The sequence below is a fragment of the Arvicola amphibius genome, chromosome 5 (genome assembly GCF_903992535.2).
Source record: "Arvicola amphibius chromosome 5, mArvAmp1.2, whole genome shotgun sequence".
NCBI classification, from domain to species: Eukaryota; Metazoa; Chordata; class Mammalia; order Rodentia; family Cricetidae; genus Arvicola; species Arvicola amphibius.
Window position 1 is genome coordinate 20984759 of NC_052051.1, and position 27258 is coordinate 21012016.

A 27258-nucleotide genomic window follows, 5' to 3' on the forward strand; every position below is an offset into this window, starting at 1 on the left:
ATCCCAGCACTTGGGAGGCAGAGGCAAACGGATCTCCGTGAGTTCAAAGCCAGCCTGGTCTACAGAGTTTGTTTCAGAACAGCCAGGACTATACAAAGAAACCCTGTCTTGAAAATCAGAGAGAGAGAGAGAGAGAGAGAGAGAGAGAGAGAGAGAGAGAGAGAGAGACTCACTAGGGGTCTGGAGATAAGACACGAAGAGGGTGAAGAGCCAGTGTGTCACAGAGAGAGACAGGAATTGCAGTGACTTGTAGTCAAGGGACTCTCCTTATACCTAAAGAGTTCCCTGTTTGGAAAGTCCACTTCTGGAGAGGCCCAGCCCAGCTGGGAAAGGAAAGCTGCAGTGTGATACATGAGGAAGACAAGGAGTGCAGATACAAGAAACAAGACAGTCACATGAAAATGTACCTGAGAGGCCTGGTGTGGGGTGAGGGACCTGGGGCCACAGTGAACAGTTCTGGACCCAAGGCATGCCTGACCAGAGAAGGCCAGAATCTGCAGAAGGGGCCTGTTGCCTGAAGAGAAGTGAACCTAGGCAGGCATTCTGGACTTGGTTAGTGCTGGTCCTGCCTGCAGAAATCAGCCCTCAGTGGAACATGGGAGAGAGGAATCACGGGAATGGAGCCTTTCAGGGACCAATCAGATCCTCCAGAGCAGACATCCTGGAGAAGACCCAGACCAGAGCAGGCCAGAGTGGACAGGTACATACTCTTGAGCCGAGGCAGCTCTTCCCCTAATGCAGAGCATAGTGTGAAGTCTGTGAGAAGATTCTGACACACTTTGATGCTCCGTCCTTCCCTTTCAGAGCTCTGGGTAACGTAACAATTCTGCTGGGTGTGGGTGCCGAGGCAGGAGAATTATGAGTTAGAAGTCAGCCTGTGCAATACAGTGAAATCCAGACAAGCCTTGGCTCCATTTCTAGACTCTGTCTCATACCCCACCTTCAAAATGTCAGCTTCCAGGACAGGAAGTTTCTGTCTTTGCTCCAACTCCACACAAACTGAAATGGCGTGAATCTACCTTCTGAATAAGTGTTAGGTGTCCACAGCAAGAGTTTCTGGGGAGTTCCTTGCGGGTGTTTCTTATCACCTATCCTGATAATTATGGTTATTATCTCCATTTTGTGGCTGGGGAAACTGAGGCTCAGATAGGCTAAGGCACTTGTAGTGGGGAGCTCAGGTAGTGAGAGCAGAACTAGGATCTGAGCATGGCATGGTGTCCTCTGTCCCCTGTTGTCTGTCAGCCAGGGGGCGATGCTCTCTCCTGTGTCTCTCCTGAGTGTGTATGTTCCCTCACACCTTCCAGGAGAGGCGGTTTCCCTATGTTAATTGATTTTCTACTCAGCCTCATGAGGTGGCTACTGTGACTTCGTTGCAGGTGGGGAAGCCAGAGCTGAGGACAGATAGTGTTGGATTTAAATCTAAGTGTGTCTGACTTTCAAAGTCCCACAGCCAAAGGACGAGGACCAGGGCATGCCATGGAGTGGTGCCCTGGGGATGCTGTGACTATGTCTGAGTGTGCCTTCCTGGTCTTTTGTGCAGGTTCCACCCAGAGGTGAAGGATGCCACTCTGGGTGTTCTTTGTGATCCTCACCCTTACCAGTGGCTCCCACTGCTTACTGCCCACCTCACTGCCCTTCAGGTAAGCAACCAGGATGCCTGCACCTCCGGGACCTCCCCATAATAGAGGATGCTAACTGGAGCCACCAGCTGTGTCTCACAGTGCCCACTGCTCAGCTCAGGCAGGGACCAGTCGTGGAGCCCCGGAAGACACGCAGTCAGGCTCCGAGTCTCTGTGGGCATGAGGGGAACACAGAAGAACAGAGGGAGGCCTGTACCGAGATATAGTGTAGCTCGCACTGTCCTTTCCCAGGGCCCCATCCTGACCTCTGACCCTTTTGCACAGGATGAGGCGATATGCAGATGCCATCTTCACCAACAGCTACAGGAAAGTTCTGGGCCAGCTGTCTGCCCGCAAACTGCTCCAGGACATCATGAACAGGCAGCAGGGGTAAGCAGACATTCTAGTAGTTCCTCCCCAGTTATCTTGCACGAGAGCTGGGAAGGCCTGATGCAGGAGATGGGAGCCAAGCTTCGTTTCTTCCCTGACACAGTATGTATATATTGGTGGTCCTCAAGCTTCCTACTGCTGTGACCCTTTAATACAGCTCATGTTTAATACAGACCCTCAACCATACAATGATTTTGTTGCTACTTCATAACCCTAATTTTGATACTCTTCTGAATGGTAATGTAAATATCTGGTATGAGACCCCCCTGGGCTGGAGAGATGGCTCAGAGGTTAAGAGCACTGCCTGCTCTTCCAAAGGTCCTGAGTTCAATTCCCAGCAACCACATGGTGGCTCACAACCATCTGTAATGGGGTCTGGTGCCCTCTTCCGGCCTGCAGGCAGACAGAATATTGTATACATAATAAATAAATAAATATTTTTTTTTAAAAAAAGAGACCCCCAAAGAGGCGGCAACCCACAGACTGAGAACCGCTGGTGTCCATCCTTTCTGAATTTCGCACAGATAGAACCTCCACTTACCTTCTGTGTGCCTCTCCCTGTCCTTGGCTTCAGCAGTGACAATGCTGATGGTCATTGTTCCTATCTGATCAGGACTCCAAGCCAGAAACAAAGACGAGGCATGGGGACCTGCGCATATATGAGGACCCAGCTGGGGACACAGGAACCTGTGCCAGAGCAGCCTCTATAAGTCTCTTCTCAGATCTGTGAGGCCAACTGTCATTACCTCCCAGACAGACCCCATGTGTCATCTCTAGAGGATGCACAGAACGTGGCCAGGCAAAGATCCAAACAGCCTGAATTTGAAGTTTTTGTTTTGGAGAACCTTCAAATATACAAAAATGTTATGGGGATGGAGTTAGCATGTGTTGCTTTTGCAGAGGGTCTGAGTTCAATTCCCAGCACCCAGATGGAGGCTGACACCTGTCTTCGACTCCAGTCCCAGGGCATCTTGGCCTCCATAGGCACTAGGCATACATGTAGGCAAACAACAACAACGAAAAGCCCATACATATAAAAATAAATAAGTACAAATTTAAAGCTATAGTAGTACTCTTAGAGTCAACAGCGCCTAACGTTTTATCATTTTTCCTTAGACCAGTAACATACACATACACACCTAGACATATGCACATTTCCCATGATGATGGTCTCATTTTCACTGAGCCATTATTAAGTTTCTTATTTCTTTTGACACAGGGTCTTGTATAGCTTAGGCTGGTCTTGAACTCGGTATGTATCTGAGGATGACTTGCTTCTGAGCCTCCTGACTGCAGGCCTGCGCATTACAGTTCTCAATACCTTATCCCCCCTCCCCGTGGTGCTTGTGTCTCCTAACAAACCCCACCCCCTCCTGTCCTCAGTGCCACGTCACTCACGACACACAGTCAAATTTCATCAGTTGAGTTATAATCCTTTATAATTATTTCTTCTCTGACCCTAGGCTCAGCGTGGGATCCAGCTCCATTTATTCATCACCGTATCTGTTTTCATCAGCAGTCTTGTTTTATGCGTATCATTTCTTATGTATGTCTGTGTACCACATGCATGCCAGGGTACCCTCTGAGGTCCAAAGTGGGCCTTGGATCCCCCGAATCTGGAGTTATGGATGGCTGTGAGGCACCATGCAGATGCTGGGAATCAAACCTGAGTCCTCTACAACAACAAGGGCTCTTACCTGCTGAGCATCTCTCCAGTCCTTTGCATATCTTTAAGATTAATCTGGAAGATGCCTGATGATTTTGACTTGGACAACTTTGACTATTAGATGTCATTGCCTCCTAGACGGTCCTTCACTGTGAACCTGTCCAGGGTACCCTTCATAATCAGTACACGCTGTGGCCACAGTATCAGAAGCTGCCGCACAATGGGTTGTCCTGTTACTGGAGGACAATACAGTGGACCACTTGTTTAATGTGCTATCTGCAAGATTGGCGATCTGTGGGGAGGGTTTTGCAGCGGTACACATACGTGTGCTCCATATTTCACTGCCATGCACGCTGCTGCCCAGGTGTTGCTGAATGCAAGTGGGTTTCCTAAAAATCCACATCAGATACTGGAATAGCAAAGGGCTACACTCCCGACTGGACAGTCTACCCATTGACAACCTCATTGCTTCTCCTTCCCCAACCCACAGGGAGAGGAACCAGGAAGGAACCAGAGTACGGCCTGGCCGGCAGGTGGACAGCATGTGGGCGGACCACAGGCAGGTGGCGCTGGAGAGCCTCTTGGTAGCCCTGCTGCAGAAGCACAGGTGATGGGGGCAGGGAGAAGGGGGCTGTACGTCACAGGTGACGGGGGGGGGGGGCAGGGAGGAGGCAGATAGATTTCTGTAGGGACTTTAGAGATGTCCTTCTTTCTGGGTTTCTAAGAAAAGCAAAAAATCACCTCTTCGCAGGTGTGGGGCCTACAGCACCCCCCCCACCCCGCAGGCCTCAGGGGTGTGAGGGGACTGCACGATGTGTCAGTGTGTCCAGTGCAGATCAATAGGCCAGGCTCGGCGTGTCTTGAAATGTTATCAATGCTTCTGGTTTGGGTCTCAGACCCTGAGTTTTAACGGGTGTCCCAACGGACTGCATTGTGGCGGTAAGAAGGCTACACCTCGGATCCCCTGTGAAGTCCATGAACCTATAATGCCCAGGACAGGCCAGCTCTGCCATGCCCAGTGGCTGACCAGAGCAGGCAGGACGCTGTCATGAGAGGCAGAGGCAGAGCTGGCCATGATGGTCATTCCCCATCTCGGTGGCCCTCACATTTCCACTGAGAGTCAGGGTAGATGGAGAAGTTTCCCCTTTTACAGAAGAGGAAAACTGAAGCTAAGCGGAGGAGGCAGGGTGGAAGAGACCAGCTGGTCCAGAAACGCTGCATTCGGCAGCCTGACCGAAAACAGAGCACACATGCTTCTGGTGCAGTTCTGTCAGGGGCTCTGCAGCAGGCTGAAAACAAGCTCCATCAGAGCCGGCCATGCGCACTCGGAACCAGAAAGCTCACCAGCTTCACTGTCAGGCAGATGATCAGGGTTGGGGGTGGGGAACCAGACTGGAAGCAGGATGCAGGCCTGGACCCCCGGCCTGGCTCTGGATCTCTCTGTTCATGATTTCCTCCTCTACAAAAGGAGCAGGTGAACTCTAAGGGCTCAAAGATTAGTTCTGTGAGAATATTGCCTCTAAGAATTCCATTCAGGGCCTCTTACCAGGTAATCTCCCTCTGGAGTCCAAAGGAAGAGGCCTAAGGCCTGGAGAGATGGCCCAGCAGTCAAGAGCATTGGTTGTTCTTCCAGAAGTCCTGAGTTAAATTCCTAACACCCACATCACAACCATCTATAACTGTAGTCCCATGGGATCTGATGCTCTTTTCTGGTTTGCAGACATACATGCAAATAAAACACCCAGATACATAAAATCCATACCTAAGTAAATAAATCTTTAAAAGCAGGATATTGTGTGTGAAGGCCTAGGCTGGGCCCAGATCAGCTGTGCTCAGATCAGGGGTAGCAGTGAGGATGTCCACCTGTTCTTGTGAGGTTGCTCAACTTATGACCAACAGAAAGGTTTGTAGGGTGCGGCACGTTTGTCCGGGAAGAAGCTGGTCCTGTCTACGGGTCAGAAGTGGTCTCATCAGAAGGGAAGTGACCAGTCCAGGGTCTCAGTGGCAGCGGGTTAGCAGGGCAGGGGCTAAGAGTGGGATTGACATTTCTGCGGCCATAAGCATCTTTCTGCCACTGCCTCCCACCTCTGGGAATCCAGAAGCTCTGCCCCTGCTTACTAGAGTCTAGATTGAGTGTCTCTTTCTTTCTACAGCAGGGATTCCCAAGGATGAAGCCTTCAGCAGAAGCTTGGGCCACCCGTACCCCAAACAACTGGACCCAGTTACTTCCACTTCAGTTTTGACTTTCTCCTTCCTCTGTAAATACAATAAAATTCCCTATCCTGATCTGCGCTTCGATTTCCTTTATTGTCCATCTGATATTTTAAATGTGGTTTATGTGATTGCCTCTCCTAGGTTTAGCATCATAAAGCACAGAGATACAGAACAGCTGAGCTGGAGAGCTGGCTCAGATCAAGTTCTTGCTGTGTAAGCTAGCATGACAACTTGAGTTCGGTTCCTAACACCCACATAAAAGCCAGGTGGCACGGGAGCACGTGCCTGTGGTCCTAGTCAGGGAGGGGTCAAGAAAGACGCACCCCTGAGGCTCACTGGCCAATCAGTTTAGTCTAGTCTGTGAGTCCCAAGACCCAGTGAGAGACAATGTCTCAGAAACCAGGTGACTGTCCTTGGCTACACAGTAAATTCTGGGATACACACGACATTGTCTCAAAAAAAAAAAAAAAAAGCCATTTTATTGTAAGTAAACCTTAAAAATTGAGAACTGTAGTAAGGCGGTGGTAGTGAACGCTTTTAATCCCACCACTCGGGAGGCAGAGGCAGGAGGATCTCTGTGAGCTTAAGGCTAGCCTGGTCTACAGACAGCCAGGGTTACACAGAGAGACCTCATCTTAAAAAACAAAAACAGAAACAAACAACAACAATAAAAACAAACTGGGAAGCCTGGATGATGGGATGTCCGGAATGATTAAAAGTGCAAAAATAATCACAGCATTCAAAATTGGATAGGACTCCCACCTCTTGGTTTCCCTAGTCAGCCCAGTTCACTGCCGGCAGGAAAGGGAAGCCCTTGACTTCAGTCGTGGCCAGCCTGCAGCCAGGTCTCCCATCTCCCAGCATGTTTATATATCATCTATATCACTGCTTATAAATGATCTATTTCACTGTTTCTGAATTACCAACCTACTACATGGTATTTTGTCACAGAGGGACCGGATGGAGGCAGTCAGCTTTCTTTTTGGAGCCAATTCCAACTCTACACGCCAAGTCTAAACACTCAAGGAAAAGTCTAGAGCAGGTCCTTGTGGCTGAACACAAAGGATCTGTAAATACAAGTGTGGCTCCTACGAAGTGCTCATTGCCGGAGCAGAAAGGACGCAGGCTTTTCTAGGCACTCTCAGTACTAAGAAAGGTGAGCAGGACCAAGTAAAGACTCTGAGACACTAACAGCCCAGCCCCAGCTGCACCCTTACATTGCACACTCCAGGATCCGTGAACGGGATAAACTCTCAACCAGACCTCTGTCCTATCACCATTCTCTTTATTCCAAAGTAGATGAATTACAGATTTCAACCTTTCTGTGTAACATCTGGGTAGTCTGGGACATTCACAGCATCTTGCCAGGCATCATGACAAAGGGACAGACAATCTGGGCCCAAACACATCTGCTCTGTAAAACAGAAAGTGGAAAACAAGGGAAAGTGTAGCCACAGCTCGGCTTCTTTCTCTCTTTTTAAATAACAGACTTTTTCATTTTCTGTTTGTTCCCCTCATTGCTCTCTTCGCACTATGAATCGTCTTCACTCCTTGTTCAACAACCACTTCAGGTCAGGTCTTCAACCTTCTGGAACTAGTGTGCTGTTCTGGAAGAAAAGGAAGACAGACACAGTCACTGATGGTTTCTGCTGATGGATATGGTTCCTAAGTGGGACAAGAGGGAGATCAAGTTATTCTCCCACTGGAAGATGTTCCTGATAGGGGGACGGCCCTGTATCTACTGGTTCCATTTATATAGGCCCCATTTCATTTCAAAAAATAACTGATGCCTATTGGGCTTGAAAACCATGACTCAAACCTGATAACTAAGGAAGGAGCATGAGAAAGGAGAGATGAGGTAATTCCAGGCACACCCTCACAATACAGGCCGAAAGACGGGAGAGTTCAATCACAAAAAGAGACAAGTTTAACCCTGCCGTACAGACTCAGCAGCTAACCCAATACAGAATGAGTATGAAAAATGGTACTTGGCTCACAAAAACCACTGCTTTCCTTTCCTTTCTTATTTCTCTCTCTCTCTCTCTCTCTCTCTCTCTCTCTCTCTCTCTCTCTCTCTCTTTCTCTCTCTCTCTTTTTGTATGTAGGCTGGTTGGTTGGTTTGTTATGGTGGGGTATTTTTGGTTTGTTTGTTTTGTTATGTAGCTCAGGCTGGTCCCCAACTTGTAATCCTCAGCCTCCTAAGTGCTGGGATGTGCACTTCTCAGATGATATGAGAATCTCTCCGTCACTTTCTTCCCACCTTCCCCTGACTCTCAGAGCTGTGGAAGCAAGAGAAAAGAAATTGATAATCCAAGCAGAATGCAACCAGGAGATGACAGCAGCGAGCGCACGGCAAACAGGAGCAGGACATTCTGTCCTTGGTGGGCAGCGGGTCATGGTGAGGACTGGAGAGATTATGTCTATCTCACAGAATGGCAGGCTGCAAACCAATTGCTAAAGCAGTTCCCAGGAGGCACAGTGTTAGGTCCTAAGGACCAGAGTGTATGCCACTAATTCTTTACCAATGCTCAGAAATTCCTAACATTAGGGTGTGTGCCTGGCAATGTCCACACTGGAAAGACAGCAAAGATATGAAATGAGGTGGCACAATTAACAACTCTAGACCTTGGCCAGGAACTGAGATCATCCATTATACCCACTCAAATCAACATGTGACACCAGCCAGCAGCACTAAGCCATAGGGTGGGGGTGGGGTAAACCTGTACATTTGGTCCTAGAATCCACAAGTCTCAAAGGCTCTAACAGACTCGTGCCACAGGAGGGTCAGAGTTTTCAAAGTCAGAGTAAAGAATGAAAGAACTCAACAAGTTCAGAGACTAGTTCTGAAGGCAAACACCTCAGAGCAACTAAAATTTAGGGCAAAACTGAATGGGGAAGGCCAGGACACAAGGGTGGTGGGAGGGACAGCCCACACAGGTGCAGGGAGCCTCTTGGACTGCAATGGGTCTATCTCACCAAGGCAATAGTTGCATGACTACATGCTTACTTTTGTTTGTTTATTCAATATTTATTTAGCCACAGGGTCTCCTATAGCCCAGGAGATACTAAACTCCTGATCCTCTAGCCTCTGCCTTCCAAACGCTGGGATTACAGGTGTAAGCTACCATGTCTGGTACTATACCTTGCTTAAAACTGGGGAGAAGGGGACAAAAAACAAAACAAAACAAAAAAATCCCAACCCCCTAAAAATGCCACTTTCTCTCTGTGTTGCAGACAAGGTGACCCAGCTTATACTCACACTGAATTGAGAAAGCTCTAAACCCTCTGTTTTTATCGACTTTTCCTATTTTCAGAGGATTAAAACTTTGGTGTGCTGGAATCTGCTTCCTCTCTTTGGCAAGAAAAGCTATTTATTTCCAAGGTAAGGGATAAAAGTAGACATGATGTGAAAATTAAAATACCTCTGTCCTACCTGTGATTTAAGGCAGAGGTCAGCCAACTATGTCACACAGGCCCAACCCAGCCCACCTCCAGGTGAGGGAGATGGTGCTACTGGGTGATAGCCATGCTCCATGGGTCTCCATGACAGTGCTGGACTGAGGGGGATGAGCAGTTGTGACATCCCAGACAGAAATCTGAAAACAGCATGGGCTCCTCATCTACAGGAGCAGATCCATGAAACAGCACCCTGCCTTTGCTCCGGTCCTCACTGACTGTTTCTTCAACAAGAGCCCTCAGAAAGGGGACAGCTATGTGCCACACTCTGAGGTCCAGGCAGGATTCTGCTATTGGCTTTGATCCATGGTTATCAGTCACTCACAACTGAATCTCACCAAATCACGTCGTTCGGCCAAGTAGAGATTAGTGTTTACGGGAAGGCCTAGAAATAGTGACAAGGTGTGCCAGGAGTTGCCATGGGACCACTGTTTTGTGAATTCACAAAGTCTGGGTGGTTGAAGAAGCCCAAATCAGACTTGTCTTATCCTCGACTCTTGTTCTCACACAGGGTTATTGTGTATCTACTAGAATCCCATGGGGAAATCGCCCTGGTTCAGTCACCTCATCCAGCAAGTTGTAAAAAGGCCTCAGAATTCAACCTGGTGTAGGGAACAGTGTGGGGAATGAGTGGGCTGAAAACGGGACAGTAACTAGCATGCAGGAGGTGGGCAAGATGGGAAAGGGAGCCTGCTCCTGGGATGAGCCACCCTTCATCTTTACCGTAGTGTCCTATATTTTGCCAATCTACTGCTCTGCTCTGCAGCGATCCTGCCAAAGGAAAGAGGGTTTGAGAATCAAGAAAGGACAGCCAGAGAGAAACAAGCTGAGGACACACATGGTAAACCCAACCAGAGCCCCTGTCAAGGCTAGTCCTCTTCCCAGGCAGCACACGCTGTCAAACTTGTAAGGGGGCTGAGAGATTGGGGAGCTATTGGGCTGCTAATGAAAGTCATGGTTCTTCCCAGCAAGCACATACAAGTTGGGATTCATAGCAGGAATTCCTGCTGCATGGACTCTACAGGGAATGGTTTCCTCACACTGCTCTCCCCATGACTTTGTGGACAATTTCCAGAGAAGAAAGAAGTTAGCAGAGCCCAGCTTTCTTCTCTTTGGGGGCCCAGACTGGCTGTTGCAAGGGAAAAGTATTCTGCTTGGGAAACACAACCCAGCCCTGGCCTTTTCTAGATGCAAAGCACAGTGGCAGAGAGTGAAGCAGCCAGAGTCACCGAGGGCAGCTCTGATGGGACCCAGCCTGGCACAGGAAGTCAGTAATGTTTACAGGAGCTCACGGTGGGGTACTCCAAAGCTTACAATGAGACCCCACCCTGCCCAGTCATCAGTGCTCTCCTTGATAACACCCCTCTTGAAGCACAGATCTAACTGCAGCCTGTTTAAGGGCATGCTACTGAGTTCCATTCTGCCAGCTTAAGTCCCAGAGAGGAGAAAGCAGGGTGCGTTTGAAAATGATTTCTTTCAAAGGTGAAAGCAATTCTGACCTTTTCTTATTGGCCTTTGCGTGACTGAAATCAGTCAGGTTCTAATAAAGTCAAATCAATGAGAAACACCTATGTGACATTTAAATTTGCCTCCAATTCTGTTCTGAAAGTCAAGCTGCCACCATGTCAAGGTCTGAGCATTTGTTTGCCTTTCAGGCTGTCTGATTCCTGGGTAGCAGTGTGAGCTGCCGCCAAGCCTACACAACTGTTGAGGGGAAGAACATAAACCTATGGGTGGGAGGAAGAGCTCTGGCACCACCCAGAGTCCCAGAGGTGGCACTCTGGGGGCACAGGAGGAGGGTAGGGTAAGAAGAAGGATTCTCACACAGCCAGCAAGTTAACAGCTTTTCGCCACGTATCTAACACACTTTAAATGCAGTTATTCCCCTTTTTCTCATGTGTAGGATGCTGCGACTTTAACATCTACGACTGGTCACTAAGGTTACTTTCTTCTTTAAAAGACCTGATTATGGCTTTTCTAACAGGCTGGATGAAGGTGTCAGACTTACTCCTAAGGATGCCAATCATTCTGTCACATAGCTTTGTGGTCTCAGAGCTAGGCTGTCAGTGCCTATATAAACAGCTATTATTTCACCCTGGAGCTTGGTCCGTCCCCAGCCTTACCTCTTGACTGCCTGCTGGGCCAGCATTCGATTGCCAGCCAGAAATGTCACAGTGCCCAGGACAGCCAGGTACTTCAGGGTCTGGAACATGTTGAGCTGAGTCCAGTAGACATACATGAGCCCCAGCATCGCTACAAAAATTGTCGTGACAACCAATTAAACAAAGCAGTGACAACGGGGAAGAGAGAAGGACGGGGCCTGTTGTGCCATTAAGGCCAGCATTTCTAGGCAGTTTTTATGTTTAACCCTTTTATCTCAGCAGCAGAAAGTAGATGACTCAATATCCTTGTTTTTCAGCCTTATTTACCAAGAAATCTAGAGGTAAAAATCTGACATCAGCTACCTTACCTCTCTCTGAGCTACAGGCCCATTCCTATCTACTTTCTGTTCCCTTCATGTTGGGCTATGCCTTTATAACATTTGAGATTATTTTATGTTTCAAATTGTTAATAAAAATATTCAGGACATAAACCAATGAATGAATCATTGACTTTTCATCAGAACCATACCAAGAATGATTTGCCACTGTAGCTAGGATGTAAGCAAATAGTCTTGGGAAGGCTCAGTGGAAAGGGCTCAGTAAGACCCAGGCACCGAGAATCCTGGGTTTTGTACAGGCTATGGCCTTACCAGCTTGTAGTTCTCAGAGACCATATTCTCTTACCATCAAATGGACCATAGTTCCTGCCCCATCAGGGTTGAATAATGAGAATCCAATGATGAAATACATACAAAAGCACACTGGCACGAAAAGTCATGGCCTTAAATACATTTCTATTCAGGTCTTGCTCCTAGTCTGACCCAGGAGAGCTGTCATTCAAGTACAGTAACTTAGTGGGGGAGAAAGGTCACCCTGCCAGATCTGCTCAGGATGACAGACGAACTACCGCAGGGATGCTTAAGTATTTTTAAGGTCATGGACCACTGTGAGAATCTGATCAAAGGTACAGTCTCCCTGTTCTCAGAAAAATTCAGATGCACATTTTCCTGGATGTCAAGAGATCCCACGGAGCACTGAAGTAGCCATGCTCTACAGATGCTGAGATGGTGACTTCTTGGAGAGGCAAAGGAATTAAAACACTGAACTTTCCAGTGATATGCAAAGGCTTGGAAACGCTTGCTGACCCGGGAATTTACTGCCTGTATGTTGAGGGTGTTTAGGATCTACACCCTCAGAGAACAACGAGAAGAGTGTGTCTGACAGAGGAAGGGACTGTCTTCTACTACTGTCCAGAGAGCCGCCAGCAAATGTGGAGATGGATGTGGTGCGGAAGAGAACCTTTGGGAACTGTATTAAATGCTCTTCATCCAGGAGGATGTCTCAGTGTAGAGACACGCTAAGTGAGTAATCTGGGAATGAACAGGGCTATTATGTGAGGGCAAATGGTTTGCCACAGCCCCTCCAGTACAATGAGGCCCAATAGAGTGGCAGATGCTCTAAGCTGATGGGCCAAACAGGTTTATCATCATATTAACTGTCCTAAAAGGCCAAGAGGAAGAGGGAAATGTTATGCTATTAAGTCATTATAGTTAATAGGTTGTGGACCTACTTAATAGGGCTCTTTTTGTGGCAGGCAAAATGTCAGAGGAGGTTAAATGAAATTAGCAGCCTGTGGCACTTACCAGCATGTCCCAGGTGAAAGATAATTGTGCTAGGAGCAAAAGTAAAGTTGGAGATATTGGCACCAATCCGGATCCACTGAATGAAGATTAGAACATGAGTTATATTAGACATGGAATAGTTCTATACTATGCCGGCACCGATCCAATGACAAGCAGCAGAGCTTCAAAGTTCACACACACTAGAAAGACAGGGATTTTCCCAGGCGACAAACACCCCATTCTGAGTCCTCAGGAAGACCTGTCCCTTCATCTTTCTGAATAGCAGTGGAGCAGCTGCTCTCAACTATGCTTGGGTAACTCCAACCTGAGCATCATTTTCAATGTTGGCAAACTCTTCTATTTTAAAAAAGGCAAAACCATGGAACCAAAATGTCAAAAGCTCCATTGATGAGGAAGTGACGACCGACACTTGCACTAAGTTCTCTAGAGGTTGGTACCATAAGCTATGGACAGTAGGAACATGTCCTCATAATTGATTCCATGCCTTCTGAAACTCCATCACCCCAATACAAGGACACCAACATTACAAGCCTGTTTACAAAAGTCTGTGGTCACTCCCCTTTTTTGAAAATTAACCAGTTATTATTAAAACATAGGCAGCCTGTAAAAAATAATATCTAAAATTTTGTTTTTTGTTTGGCCAAATTCTTTGAACTTTAAGGTTAGGTATCTATGTTTATGGTTTTCAGAAAAAAAAAAAGGAAAAAAATTTAATTGGTTAAAATATATAAACTGAGTCTGGCATGGTGATGTATGTATTTAATCCTAGCACTCTGGAAACAGAGGCAGGTGATCTCGTGAGTTCAAGGCCAGCATAGTCTACATAGCCAGTTCCAAGACAGTCTTCCCTCCCCCCCACAAAAGATATATAAAACAGGTGTAAGTGCGCACCTTTAATCCCAACATTTAGGAGACAGAGGCAGGGGGAATCTCTCTCTGAGTTCCAGGTCAGTCTGGTCTGCAGAGCGAGTTCCAGGACAGACAGGGCTACACAGAGCAATTCTTGTCTCAAATAAACCAAAACCAAACATACATGTTATCTATATGTGTATGTATGTACACACACACACACACACACACAGAGAACTATTAAAATTAGGAACTGCCTTTTGCTATAAACTCCAAGTCTCCTCCTCAGGGTAACTAGTATTAATATAGTTTTAAAAACTTTTTCACAGGGGGCTGGAGAGATGGCTCAGAGGTTAAGAGCACTGGCTGCTCTTCCAGAGGTCCTGAGTTCAATTCCCAGCAACCACATGGTGGCTCACAACCATCTGTACTGAGATCTGGTGCCCTCCTCTGGCATGTGGGCATACATCAAGGCAGAATGTTGTATACATATTAAATAAATAAATCTAAAAAACAAACAAACAATTTTTTCACAAAGAGGATTACACTAAATGTACTTACCTAACTCCTTGCCCACCTCTTTCTGTAACACTGTTGGCACCAGTGCACAGATCTATCATTCTGCTAACTGGCACACCATTCCATTGTGTGGGCAGACTAATTAACACTGCTTCTAAGTGGACTTTCAATTCCTTCCAGTTTCATGCTCCCAGGAAATCTGGAATGTATAGCGCGCTCTCCATTCTTGGAGCAATCGACACTGACCTCGATGTTGCTCTCATCAACATCCCCCCGGGGATCTCAGACTACACTTCCGTCACTGTCAGCAGCTGGTAGGAATTTTCTCATGGTCCTTTTAATGGATGGGTTTATTTAGGGCAGTATGGTTATTCTAAAACTTTCTGATTGGACCCCTCCAGAGCTTGCTTAGGCCAGAGCACAAAGACTCATTTAGAATGGCTACATCTCTCTTCCCAGAGCCAGACACACTGCCCATGCTAATTATGGTGACTCACCAGTGCAAAGAGCAGGAGCAAGGGCGAGAGAATGAGGGCTGTGAACGTATTGGACACCACTGTGGGGGGCCTCTTCTCAGGCTCTCGGAACAGGTGCTAAAAAGAGAAGACACACCACAAAGTTTCAGAATGGGCCCTCCCTCCTCAGAAGGGGCTGCCCCTGTACCAGCAACCAAATGCCCAGCATCGTGCAGAGGAAACACCTCCTAGAGGCTAAGCCTTGGGTTGGTTTTATGCCTTTCCTCAAAGGTGGCTTTGATCCCAGATTTCTCTTCCTAGGACACTATTTTGGTTCCAAACAGAATATGATCAGCCTTTCTACCTCAAAGAATCACTGCCTTGGGGCTGGAGAGATGGCTCAGAGGTTAAGAGCATTGCCTGCTCTTCCAAAGAAAGATCCTGAGTTCAATTCCCAGCAACCATATGGTGGCTCACAACCATCTGTAAAGGGGTCTAGTGCCCTCTTCTGGCCTGCAGACATACACACAGACAGAATATTGTTTATATAATAAAATAAAAAAAAAAAGAATCACTGCCTTTTAGGGACTGGACAATGCGGACAGTCAAGGGCCACCTGGCTTGTGTCAAAAAGGAGAATCAGGCCTAGGGATGGCTTTGATGTTATACCCAAAGAGGACTCCGGGCTTCACAGTGTTTCTCGGTTCCTAGGCCATGTTACTTGGTCAACTAACAGTAACTCCCCCTACTACCCCTTAAAATTTAACAGGGCCTCATCACAGGTGGGTCTACCCTTAACTCACTCTTATTTCCCAGCCCTGGCTCTACAGATGGTCTGAAAAGACCCACTCTCCAGCTCTGCTAACTCCTAGAGTTAAACCAGAAAGCTGGCTAGCATGCCTCTGAGACTTGTTCATCTTTTCCTGAGCAAGCAGACAGGGAATTCTGAGCAGCTCACCTCAACAGCATGAGCTAGCACAAGCAGCAGTGATCTACTTAGGCCCAAAGAGATGTCTGGCCTTGAGACTATAGGCATGTCACTCTTTGCCTCAGTTTCTAGGTAGAGATGGGAGTAGAGACAGCATCCATCACTCTGCTAGGCTTGTAACCATCCTGTGAGAAACAAATGAGCCATAACACTGCACTCCTAGCTTTTCAAATATCCGTTCTCCAGTGTCTAACTGCAGCCTCTTTTCCACTTGCCAGTGACCAGCCAACACAGCTCCGTGAGAAGGCAGCTCTGCTTCAGGCTCCAGACCCTAAATTTTCATCCTGGCTCCTCTTTCACAACATTGCTGTTAAGGGTGGTTGCTGCCACCTGGTCTATCCCACAGATCACCCAGCCTCCTTCACGGTCATACATAATGCTGCTATGTACCTTTATTTTGCATTCCTAAACAACAGCAGAGAACATAAGGATTTAGAAAGAACCCTTCTACCCTGCTCCTTGAGCACCTGTCCTTCATTTTAGTGGTTGGAATTCATGACCCTCTTGCCTCCACCTCGCCAGGGTTGGGATATGGGTATGGGCCACAACAAATGGCCACTGTTCATTATTTTAGCAGTGCAATGAGAGTAAGGAGCCTGTGTTTCACACTTCACACTCACTCAAGCGGGCTCCATACTACTACACTGACTGAATCTCAGTTCACCAAGGGACCCACTTCACTTCCTTGACAACTTTGTGTTTATTCTATGAAGGGTTTCAGAGACATTTAAATGCTCTTATCCATTTTTGTCCTCACAACATCCCATGGGCTGGGCTGGGTAGAATTTGCTTATTTTGTGGAACACAAGTGGCCTGATACAGACAAGGACCTGCCCAGGGTATTAAAGCCCTGTTCGCCCATGAGTTTTCAGGTATTAGTCAGTAGAGAGGATGAGACCTATACCTAGTCATGTCTCAGGCTGCCCAGGGGCGATCTGGGATTTGATTTCATCTCCGCTATACTTTCAGTTGGAAGGTGGGACTGATAACTTGCCCCCGCCCCCAACTTCCAGAGATGCAAAATTTACACCATAAAGTATCATGTAAATAGGCCAAAGGGCTAGAGCCACAGCCCAGAAGTTTGCTGCTCTTTCCCTGGGTCCACCTCAACTCTGGGCTGAGTGGATAACACCTTTGGAATATACCTGAATTTCCTGCTTTGGGGTAAAAAGGTTCTGAGACAGGACAGTGGAGGGAGCTTCTTCATCAGGGAACTTGATGACCACATCAGCCTGAAAAACAAGAAGAGCTTTCAGAGGCACAGTATGAGAAGAGACGGAAGCCATGACTGAAAAGGCTCTCTGTAGTCCAGACACTTCTCATCCATCAGCTGACAAATGGAGCCAGTGACAATCTCAAGAACAAACTTAGCATTTGCTGAAAGTGCCTTTTAGAGCACGGATTCCGATTTCCCACCAGAATAGTGGGAAAGCCCCAAGAGCTGCTCGATATGAAAACCCCAGTTGGTGTACCGGTGGCGACAGCTGTAATAACAAACTGCCAGGTGTCTCAGGAAGTGTGATTTAACCACATAAAAAATGAAAATGCATTCTTTTTTTTTTTTATGGTTTTTTTTTTTTATATTTAAAAATTTCCATCTCCTTCCCTCCTCCTCCCCCTCCCTCCCCTCCTCGAAAATTCATTTTTTTTTTTTTTTTTATTTTTATTTTTTTTTTTTTATTTTTTTTTTGAAAATGCATTCTTGTAGAAAAGTATCTTCAAGTCCTGGAGAAGAAATCTTGAAAATAGCAGAAAAAAAGGCAGCTACCCCTTCATCCTGCATGAAGACCAGCCCTATCTGATTGCTATATCTACCCTCTACCATTTTCCCACCCCATCACTTCAAATTCAAGGCTCAGAAAAACCAAAGCCTTCACGTCCCTGAGAGTACATCAAGTTTCTTGGGAGGCTGTTCCTCAGCATGTGTTCCCAGACGCTACTCCAGGAAGCCCTGTGATGCTTCCATTCCTTGTTCCAAAGCTGCCTTTTGATATGTTTCTATCATTAGAACTATCAAAACAGCAAGGCCTGGAAGAGTCATGTAACCTGTAATATATATCATATAATTGCTAGACATTATTTATTAGCATTCTACACAGCTACATTTCACCACTCACTGCCCTGTTCTTCCAAGGCTATAATAGATCTCAAAGGCCAAGACCATATCTCTTCATCTATGTATCCCCCACAGTGCCTTGAAGTAGCGAGAAAACCTCTGATAGATTATAGAAGTCTTGGACTGTGTATATTTCATTCATTTGATCAGTACTTATTATGCATCCAGTCTGTGCTAAGCCACAGAGTGTGAACTCTGTACAGAAGAATGTAGGACCTCACAGCAAGGTTGCAGTGTGAGGTGCAGCACAGCAGCCCTCACCTGCACACCCAGCAGGCACATACCACATTCCAGAGGATCGGGTTCTTCAAAGTGGCATCTCCAATGATTAAGTAGAGTGTGTAGGTGCCAGAGGCAGAGTCAAACTCGATCTTTCTTTCAGAGGTGTCCAGTTCAAACTTATACACATTCTTGTTATCCGGCTCAGCAACGAACACCACTTCCTGGCCAGTCTTCTGGTTATGAAGTCGAACAAATGTCTGGAGAGAACAAGAAAGCCACCTGACCATCTCAGAACTCCCCGTGGGCCCAACACGGGAACAGAGTGCTACTTCTTTGTCATAGTGAGAGCTCTGACCTGCTCCTGAGAGGGGAAGGAGCAGTCACCCCACCCTAGTTCCTACCCCAGAGACAACTTTTTACTTGAACAAGGACAGGAACTTAGGAGTCCAGTCAATGCTTAGTGACTGGGAGGCTGAATGCCCAGTTTGTGATAGTTTGCCCTCTGCTGCTGCAGTTTCTTCTGGCCACTTTGATGCCCAATTAACTTCACCAGAGGGTGAAGAGAAGGGAGATGAAGGGAAACTGCAAGAGGACCACTTTCAATTTCCCAGGGTTTCCAGCGGCTATGAACACTCTGCTGTCGAAAGATAACAAGGCAGAGTTCTAATAGGAATAGAGTAGCCTGGTGTCACAGAGCCTGGTCCTGAAGACAGTGACCTGGCTCACTTAGGAGCTGAAGGTTGCTTAATCTTCTTGTATCCTGACGTCTCTTCTTTAAGGCACAAATATTAGCTTCCTGGGGTGCACTTGTGTGCAGTGCAGTGCCTGGTGAGTAAGAGCCACCAGCAACCAAGCAACTGTAGCTCCTGAGCTTTAGTACAGTGGGTCTGGGTCTCATCAGTTATGGCACAAGAAACTAAGATCTTCTGCCAGCGTGTGTTAGAACTGCAACAAAATTTAATATCCACACAAGGCTTTCCTTTCAAGGGCATCAAGACAAAGAAGTCAACAAGACAAGAGGTTGACTACATTCACAGATTTAAGGCAAGAACATTAAATGAGTTGCCATAGGGACACAGCTAGAGCTGGACCTGTACACAAAGCAGAGATCTCATTTGTGATCCCACACATCAAATTACTGAAGAAGGGAGGTTGCAATGCAGAGCATCCTGACTACGATCAGTCTTGTCTGGTCAGGGTGGGGCGCCCCACTGCCATACTCATCTTCAAGATGTCACCCCTATGGGAGGCCACTTAAGCGCATTACACGAAGAACCTGGGACAATCAAGACAAAGCCTCATTTCCTTCTATTTTCTTGCTCTACCTCAAAGCCCTCCCAATTTGTTCTTGATTTCTTCTCTTCATATCTTCCTGGTGCTATGTGGATGGCAAATGTACTTCAAGGAAAGAACTAGGGAATGCTGATGGGCTGAAATTCTTTTTTTCTTTCTTTGGTTTTTCTCAAGATAGCGTTTCTCTGTGTAACAGCTCTGGCTGTCCCAGAACTCAGAGATTCGCCTGCCTCTGTCTCCCAAGTCTTGGGATTAAAGGCTGTGCCACCACTACCTGGCACGAGAAGCTAAAGTTCTTAAAAGTCAGTATGGGCACAGGCCCTGGCTAAACTGCCTGGAGTTTGGGGGTAAAGAAGGACTGTGGTCCCAGGGGCACAGGTACAGCAGCACCTACAGCCCCAAGAAACAGGGTCTGCAGAAAAACCCATTTCAGTGGTTCACTGGTTCTTGCTAGCATATCAGTACAATGCACCGAATAAAGCCCATTTTGACAATGGTTTTCAGTATTCAAAATATTTACCTAAAATTCTCTTTGTACAATACCTAACCATATATGTGACAGAGTCAAGAGCAGCTCTTGTGGACTGAAGGTCAAGAGATGGGAAGTTGGGCGAGGACAAGGGGATTTCTGGGGAAATGATTAAAAAATCTTTTAAGCTCCTTTAAAAAAAAATCTTTATTGTTGTGTGTGTGAGAGAGTGATATTTACACAGGAATGCATGGCACTACATGTTTGGAGGTCAGAGGTCAACCTTGTGTAGTTGTTTATCTTCCAGATTTTTGTGGGTTCCAGGAGGGATCTCAAGTTGACAGGCTTGTGTAGCAAGAGCCTTTACCCACTGAGCTATGTTGCTGTCCCTCTTAAAAGCTCCTTTAAGGGGCTGGAGAGATGGCTCAGAGGTTAAGAGCATTGCCTGCTCTTCCAAAGGTCCTGAGTTCAGTTCCCAGCAACCACATGGTGGCTCACAACCATCTGTAATGAGGTCTGCTGCCCTCTTCTGGCCTGCAGTCATACACACAGACAGAATATTGTATATATATTAAATAAATAAAAAAAAAGTTCCTTTAAGTTCCAAGTTTAAATTCTAAGCATTATGAAATTGTTATCATTAAAAGAACCCTCCTCCCTTTGTGGTTGTTGTTACTGTTTTTCGTTTTTCAAGACAGGGTTTCTCTGTGTAGCTCTAGATGTTTTGGAGCCAGGAGGGCCTTAAACTCACAGAGATCCACCTGCTTCTGCCTCCCAAGTGCTAGGATTAAAGGCGTGTGCCACTACTGCTCAGCTAAAGGTAAATGGTTTTCTAACAGGGCTTCAGTTGACGCTAACATATACTGTAGCAGAAGAACCTCCTCTACTGCTAGATGGTTGCAGCAGAGCTGAACAGGACAGGGGAGAAAAGCAAGTATTTAAAAATGGGGAATGGGGCTGTGAAGATGGGTAAAGCATTGATGGGCAAGCAAGAAACTGGAAGTGCGATCCCCAGAACCCACATAAGAACCAGATGATCCACCTACAACCCTGACAGGAAATCCCTAGAGTGAGCCAGCGGGGCAGAGGAGCTCCAACAGCAAGCTCCAGGCTTGCGAGAGACCCTGCCTCAGAGGACAGACAGTAACAGAGGATACTCAGCACCAATCTTGAACCCCCACATGTACTCATACACATGTGAACATACATACAAACACCCACACATATACATGTACAAAAGGGGAGGAAGGGCCAAGTTCTGGGATTACAAGTAAAATTATATGAACCTGAACAATATGAAGAGATGGCTCAACGGTTAACCCACACAGGGGCTTACATTTGTCTGCGATCACTGTTTTAGGGAATCTGATGCTCTCGCCTGGCCTCTACTAGCACCAGTTACATGTGGTGTACATACACACCTGAAGGCAAAATACTCATTCATATAAAATTAAAAAAAATTTAAATTAAAACACATAATGCCTTCTGTTTTCATAATATAAAATAGATACAAACTTGAAAGGCTATTTTTTAGAGTTCTAAAACAGAAAATCTACTTTGATAAGAACAAAAAACATTTTAGTTTTTTTGTTTTTGTTTTTTTGACTAGGTTTTCCATTTCTTTCAAAGTTGTTTCAAGCCAGACAGTAGTGGCATATTGTTTGATCCCACCACATTTGGGAAGCAAAGGTAGGCGTATCTCTGAGTTCCAGGGCAGCCAGGGCTATACAGAGAAATCCTGTCTTGGAAACAAACAAAACAACAGCCCTGCCCCCTCCCCAAATTGTTTCAAAAAGAATTTTTTTTTAAAAAAAAAAGTCCTCTCAAGTGTTAATCTGCCTTGAATACATCTTCTAAATGATACTCTTTAAAATGCATTTACTTCATTTTATGTATTTAAGTGTTTTGCCTGTGAGTATGACAGTCAACTGCCTGTGTGCCTGTGGCTGTGGCGACCTGAAGGGGGTGCTGGAGCTTCTGGAACTGGAGTCGCAGACAACTGTAAGCAGTCATGTGTGTAAGTGCAGGGAGCCGACCCCTGGTTCTCCACAGGAGCAAAAGTACTCTTAACTGATGAGTCTCTCTCCAGCTCCCCACCATCCCCGCTCTTTCGGGAAGTGCTCTATCACTAAGCTCAACCCCAGCCCTTTTCTGCCTTGTATTTTAAAACAGGCTCACGAAGGGCTCACGAATCTGCTGGGCTTGTCTTGAATTCACCTGATAACCTAGGAAAGCCTTGAACTTATTTACCTTCCTGCCTCAGCTATCCCAAGCGCTAGCTATGATTACAGGTCTAAGCCACTGAGCTCAGCTACGTGTGTCACACAAGACAAGCCAGGCTCTGAAAGCAGGAATGTGATGTGTGCTTGCGTCTGTGTCAGAGCCTCACTGCTCTGATGTATATCTGATTTCTGGACAGAAGAACAGGGCTCGTCCTGACCTGGTGAGGGGTGAGCTCCGCACCAGTGTTCACATCTACCAACTGGAAGAACAGGGCGAAGTTCTGATGGCTGTCCGCAATGAATGTACCCTTGGCTTTAGCTGGGTAGGTCACCCTGAAAGAGATATTATATAGTTAGACTTCTGATAGGGTTTCCCTGCCTAAGAACAGGCATTAGTGCCCAACTGTCCCCGTCCTATTTTACCACTTCCATGGAATGTACAGAAATATCTGTGCCCTAGAGGCAAAGTGGACCAATAAAGTCGGACTGAAGAGGCATTCTCTCTCTCTCTCTCTCCCTCCCTCCCTCCCTCCCTCCCTCTGTCGTGCTGGAGATAGAACTCATAAGGTAGACCAGAAAGCTTGACCAGACCACTAAGCTACAATCTCAGGCACAGGCCAGGACTGAGAACAGCAGAGAAAACTATCTCCTGGGACTGAAGAGAAAGAGCCAAGGACCAACAAGCCAAATGGTTACGAAGCTCACATCTGGCTTTGTTTGATACTTTTGGTTTATATTTACTCATCAAAACAAACTCTACAAAGAAATAACTTTGCAACCACTCTTACAGACATTTTATTTTAGTGCATTCTCAAATAGTGCTCATATCTCCACTATCACTATGGCAACAACCATGTCAGGGACAGGAAGTCCAGATCTACATGACTTACAAGGAGTGAGTTTGGCTTAAAGCATTCACTGCCTTCAAAACAGCTCCAGGGTTCAGCTATCTGCTTCTAGAGCCACTCCATCCGAGTAAAGCTGGGATCTGAACTACACCCGAGATAGAGACAAGCTTCTCCCCATCTCTCCCCCAGAAAAGGAACATATTTGATGCTGACAAATGGCCTTCACCAGGCATCCTGGCTATCTCTGATCAAATGGCAATGGCTGATGCTAACTTCAGCACATGTACCTAAATACTGGTCACTATACAGAGAGAAGATTACCATGATCCTTGTGCAAAGATGACACAGAAATTTATGAAATGTTCAATATTAAAAAATATTAATGGTTACCAAGGAGGTTACATTCAATAATAATAAAAAAAAATAAGGACCCTGAAGCTGTGCTTTGGTTCAGCAAGAGCAAGTGCTGTGGTCATTAGTGGTGCTTTTTGTGGGTAGGGAAGGGAAGCAGGAGTCTCACAGTGAGGTCGAAGGCTTTCCAAGGTCTAGACTTTTAGTTTTTTCCACTGCCCACAATTTCCATGAGGCCATACCAAAAGCTAATTCAGGACTCTGAATTAGACAGCAGTAAAATACAAATTAATCTACTGTTTCCTTTTTTGAGTATGTCTCCTTACTAGAAAGAAAGGTTATCTGAACTAAATAACGTGAATGACAGAGTGGACTCAAGAGTTAGAGCCTGAGGTAACAAGTGTTGTTGGCTCACGGACTAAACATAGTACAAACAATCCCCACATCTGCTTACACACCCACCAGAATCCCTAGAGTACACTACACCACTGGAACTGCAGTTTCTTGGGATAGGACAGGGTCACTGCCACCACAGAAATACCACCTGGAGGGGCACAGCACCTAGTTTGTTCTTTCCAGCTCTGCAGCCTAGGGGTCCCCAGTAAGTAGTGGCACCCCACTTACCGGGTAGTTTTTGGGGCAATGCTCTGATCCTTATCCACAGTGGAAAGATCAACATTTGTGATGCCAACTTCAGTGGAGATCTTGACTCTAAGCTGCAGCAAAACAGAAGACATTCATCAAGTCAGCGGGTGGGTGTGAGAGAGCTACTATATACCCAAAGTCTATGCGTGCACATGAGTGCCTGTATGTATCTGCATTGGTAGGTAAGGACCACCACTGAAGCACACCCACAGACCAACACCCTCTTCTTCCTTCCTTTCTGAGACAGTCTCAGGTGGCCTGGGCTAGCCTTGAACTGTGTAACCAAAGATGACCTTGCACTTGCGAACCTTTTGCTTCCACCTCCTGAATGTCTGATATAGAAGGGTGTGCCACCACATCTGATTTTATGTGGATTGAAGCTAGGGTTTTGTGTAAAAATGGCAAGTGCTCTACCAACTGAGTTATACCACTGCTTTAAAACATTCTTTTCTTAAAAGTGAATAAGAGCAGGAAAAGAATTCTAGGACAGGAGTCTTCAAGAACATAGTAAAAGCGACCTGCCAGGTCAGATGACATTTCACACCACTCCCATCCTGAGCCCTAAAAGGCAAGGTCTTGGCTATTGTTCCTTCCTCACTTCTCTGGCTTTGGTATGTATTTTAAAAGGAGTAAAAAGCACTTGGGAGGCAGAAGCATGCAGATCTCTGTGAGTTCGAGGCCAGCCTGGTCTATAAGAGCTAGTTCCAGGACAGGCTCCAAAGCCACAGAGAAACCCTGTCCCGAAAAAAAAAAAAAAAAAAAAAAAAAAAAAAAAGGAGTAAAAAGTCCTTTGAAATAAATATGGGGCTGAGTGGTGATGAATCCATTAATTCCAGTACTCAGGAGGCAAAGGCAGGTGGATCTCTGTGAGTTCGAGGCCAGCTTGGTCTATTGAGCGAGTTCCAGTATAGCCAGGGCTACAGAGAGAAAATCTGTCTTGGAAAAAATCAACCAACCAACCGAACAAACAAACAAGGGAGAATTTCTTACATAGTAATGTTTAAATAATTCACGGCAGTAAGTACTAACAACAGAAAAGATTTACTTAGTATCTACTCAATGAAAGGCAGTGGCTCTGTACAGCCGAGTCAATCTGTACAACAGGAAGGCAGTGCTGTCAGATGAGGGAGTCAGGCTGAAGAGGTCATGCACTCATGCTCAGGCACTCACAATCCACACGCCAAGGTTCCTCACTATCAGCCCTTCCCATGAAGATATAAGATGCCATGGTGGCTCTCTATGCTGCTCATCAAGTACTTTCCACTCTCTGCTGTACATGTGTCAGCACGCTATGGCCTTTGTCACCTTTGGAGTCTCAGTGGGGCACATGATTTGCTTTGATCAATGAAATGTGAGCAGAAGTGAAATTAGAATCACGAATACAATGTCCAGACACAGGCTTGCTCCTTCAGGCAGGCTTCCTGAGTAAGGATGAAATGAAACAGGGCATCCAACTAACTCACTAACGACACCTGCAAAGAAGAACCCTTGGTCGTATGAAGTCTGTTCTAAGTGCAAGTCAGACCATCCTGGCTCTTCCTTTACAAAAAAATTCCAAAAAGAGGAGCTAGCTAATGCCAGAAAATAAGAAATGTAAAATTAGGTCAAAATAAATGTAAATATCCAAAAGAGACAGAAAACACATTAAAAAGTCCATTCATTGGGGATTTTTCAGTTAAAAATCTAAATCCGAGGGACTGGAGAGATGGCTCAGAGGTTAAGAGCACTGCCTGATCTTCCAAAGGTCATGAGCTCAATTCCCAGCAACCACATGGAGGCTCACAACCATCTGTAATGAGATCTGGTATCCTCTTCTGGCCTGCACGCATACATGCAGGCAGAACACTGTATACATAATAAAGAAACCTTCAAGAAAAAAAAATCTACCAGCCTGGTCTACAAGAGCTAGTTCCAGGACAGGCTCCAAAGCCACAGAGAAACCCTGTCTCGAAAAACCAAAAAAAAAAAAAAAAAAAAAAAAAAAAAGAAAAAAGAAAAAAAATCTAAATTTGAATGTGTAAATTATGCAAACCCAAGGCACATTTATGTGCAGTGAGCCTTCCAAACATGATAGGCTTTGAGTGTAACTCAGAGAAATCCTAGGCAAATCCAAAGGTTCCATCTAAGTGTCAAGATCAAGCAATAGAAAGCGGCCTGTGCTTGAATAATGAAAGGAGAGCCTTGACATTTTCCAAAATGCCACATCAAGGCATGACAGCCACAAATCAAGGGCAACAGAGGAAAAATTAAAGTAATCCTTTTCAGCAGTTTTCTCTCCTGCTTCAATAAAAACTGTTTTGTGACAGCAGCCTCAATTATCTGGCTAAATAGAGTTTTCTATTTTGCCTAAGAAAACTTTTGAATGTGAAAGATTTATCAGAAGCCGTGGGACATCACCTCTACTTGTGGATATGCAACTGACAGACTTATACTTGGCATCACTCCCTGGCAATGAGCTAGGCTTGGTGGTTATGGCAGCAGAGGAAGGAGATGCAGGCCATCCAATGGAATAAGGCAATCCATGGGAAGAACTAAAGGCCTCACGGACCTCACCATTCACAGGTTCAGAATCAGAGCCTCCTTCCCTCCCTTCCTCCCTCCCTCCCTTCCCTTTTCCTTCCTTGACTTCCAAGAAAAAGTTTCTCTATGTAGCCCCGGGTTTCCTGGAACTCACTCTGTAGACCAGGCTGGCCTCGAACTCAGAGATTCACCTGCCTCTGCCTCTTGAGTGCTGGTTTAAAGCTATGGACCACCCAGCTCTATATACATTATATTTTTCACCTCTCCCAACTCCTCTCAGATCCTCTCCACCTCCCTTCTTCCCTAACTTCCTGTTGTTTCTCTCTCAAAACAAGCAAAAAAGAAAGAAAGAAAGAAAGAAAGAAAGAAAGAAAGAAAGAAAGAAAGAAAGAAAGAAAGAACATGAAAATGGGAGGGAGACTTGTAGGAAGGAGCTGACAAGGATGGGAGGAGAATAAGAATACTGTCAATGAAATTGTCAAAGGGTAAATTTAAAAATAAGAAAGCATCACCCAATAAATATATTCAAAATAAGCGTTTTACTCTCAGCAGACCAAAGCGGATAAAAGGATGTTTAAGGATTGTACAAGGTTCTTGGGATTATCCAGAACATAGCAATAAGGAAGCCATCACATTTCTTAACCATGAGCAGTAACACAGCCATCAAAGTG

At 46.0% G+C, this 27258-nt stretch overlaps 2 protein-coding genes and 1 non-coding gene across 6 annotated transcripts in view; 2 read left to right on the top strand and 1 right to left on the bottom strand.

Moving 5' to 3' along the window:
- The first annotated feature begins 1560 nt into the window (after nt 1-1560).
- On the top strand, nt 1561-5961 carry Ghrh (growth hormone releasing hormone). Of its 2 annotated transcripts, none has more exons than XM_038332229.1 (4): nt 1561-1640; nt 1905-2009; nt 4166-4282; nt 5829-5961. In XM_038332229.1, the coding sequence occupies exons 1-4, from the start codon at nt 1561-1563 to the stop codon at nt 5845-5847; spliced, it is 321 nt and encodes a 106-aa protein (XP_038188157.1). In that variant the 3' UTR covers nt 5848-5961. The 2 variants fall into 2 exon arrangements, with proteins under 2 accessions (XP_038188157.1, XP_038188156.1); XM_038332228.1 differs by having other exon boundaries at nt 4166-4259.
- A 1196-nt stretch (nt 5962-7157) lies between these two features.
- Rpn2 (ribophorin II) overlaps nt 7158-27258 on the bottom strand; it is a 48385-nt gene continuing 28284 nt past the window's right edge. For 2 of the 3 annotated variants that reach the window (XM_038329757.1, XM_038329759.1), the window contains exons 10-18: nt 24047-24138; nt 22442-22556; nt 18302-18496; nt 17047-17133; nt 14956-15051; nt 13091-13166; nt 11469-11598; nt 10069-10116; nt 7158-7496 (exon numbers count right to left, since the gene is read on the bottom strand). In XM_038329757.1, the coding sequence (XP_038185685.1) occupies nt 7484-7496; nt 10069-10116; nt 11469-11598; nt 13091-13166; nt 14956-15051; nt 17047-17133; nt 18302-18496; nt 22442-22556; nt 24047-24138 (852 nt within the window). In that variant the 3' untranslated portion in view covers nt 7158-7483. The remainder of the gene's footprint in view (nt 7497-10068; nt 10117-11468; nt 11599-13090; nt 13167-14955; nt 15052-17046; nt 17134-18301; nt 18497-22441; nt 22557-24046; nt 24139-27258) is intronic. The other variant, XM_038329758.1, reaches the window with a different exon arrangement.
- Nucleotides 23337-23445, top strand: LOC119815925. The gene has a single exon (XR_005285601.1). It is a non-coding gene; the product is annotated as a U6 spliceosomal RNA (small nuclear RNA).

Bases quoted from the DNA above. Each gene is read 5' to 3' on its own strand.
- Ghrh (XM_038332228.1), top strand. From the start codon at position 1,561: ATGCCACTCTGGGTGTTCTTTGTGATCCTCACCCTTACCAGTGGCTCC. The intron at 1,641-1,904 runs GTAAGCAACCAG...CCTTTTGCACAG, and splicing joins CCCACCTCACTGCCCTTCAG to GATGAGGCGATATGCAGATG. The intron at 2,010-4,165 runs GTAAGCAGACAT...CCCAACCCACAG, and splicing joins ATCATGAACAGGCAGCAGGG to GGAGAGGAACCAGGAAGGAA.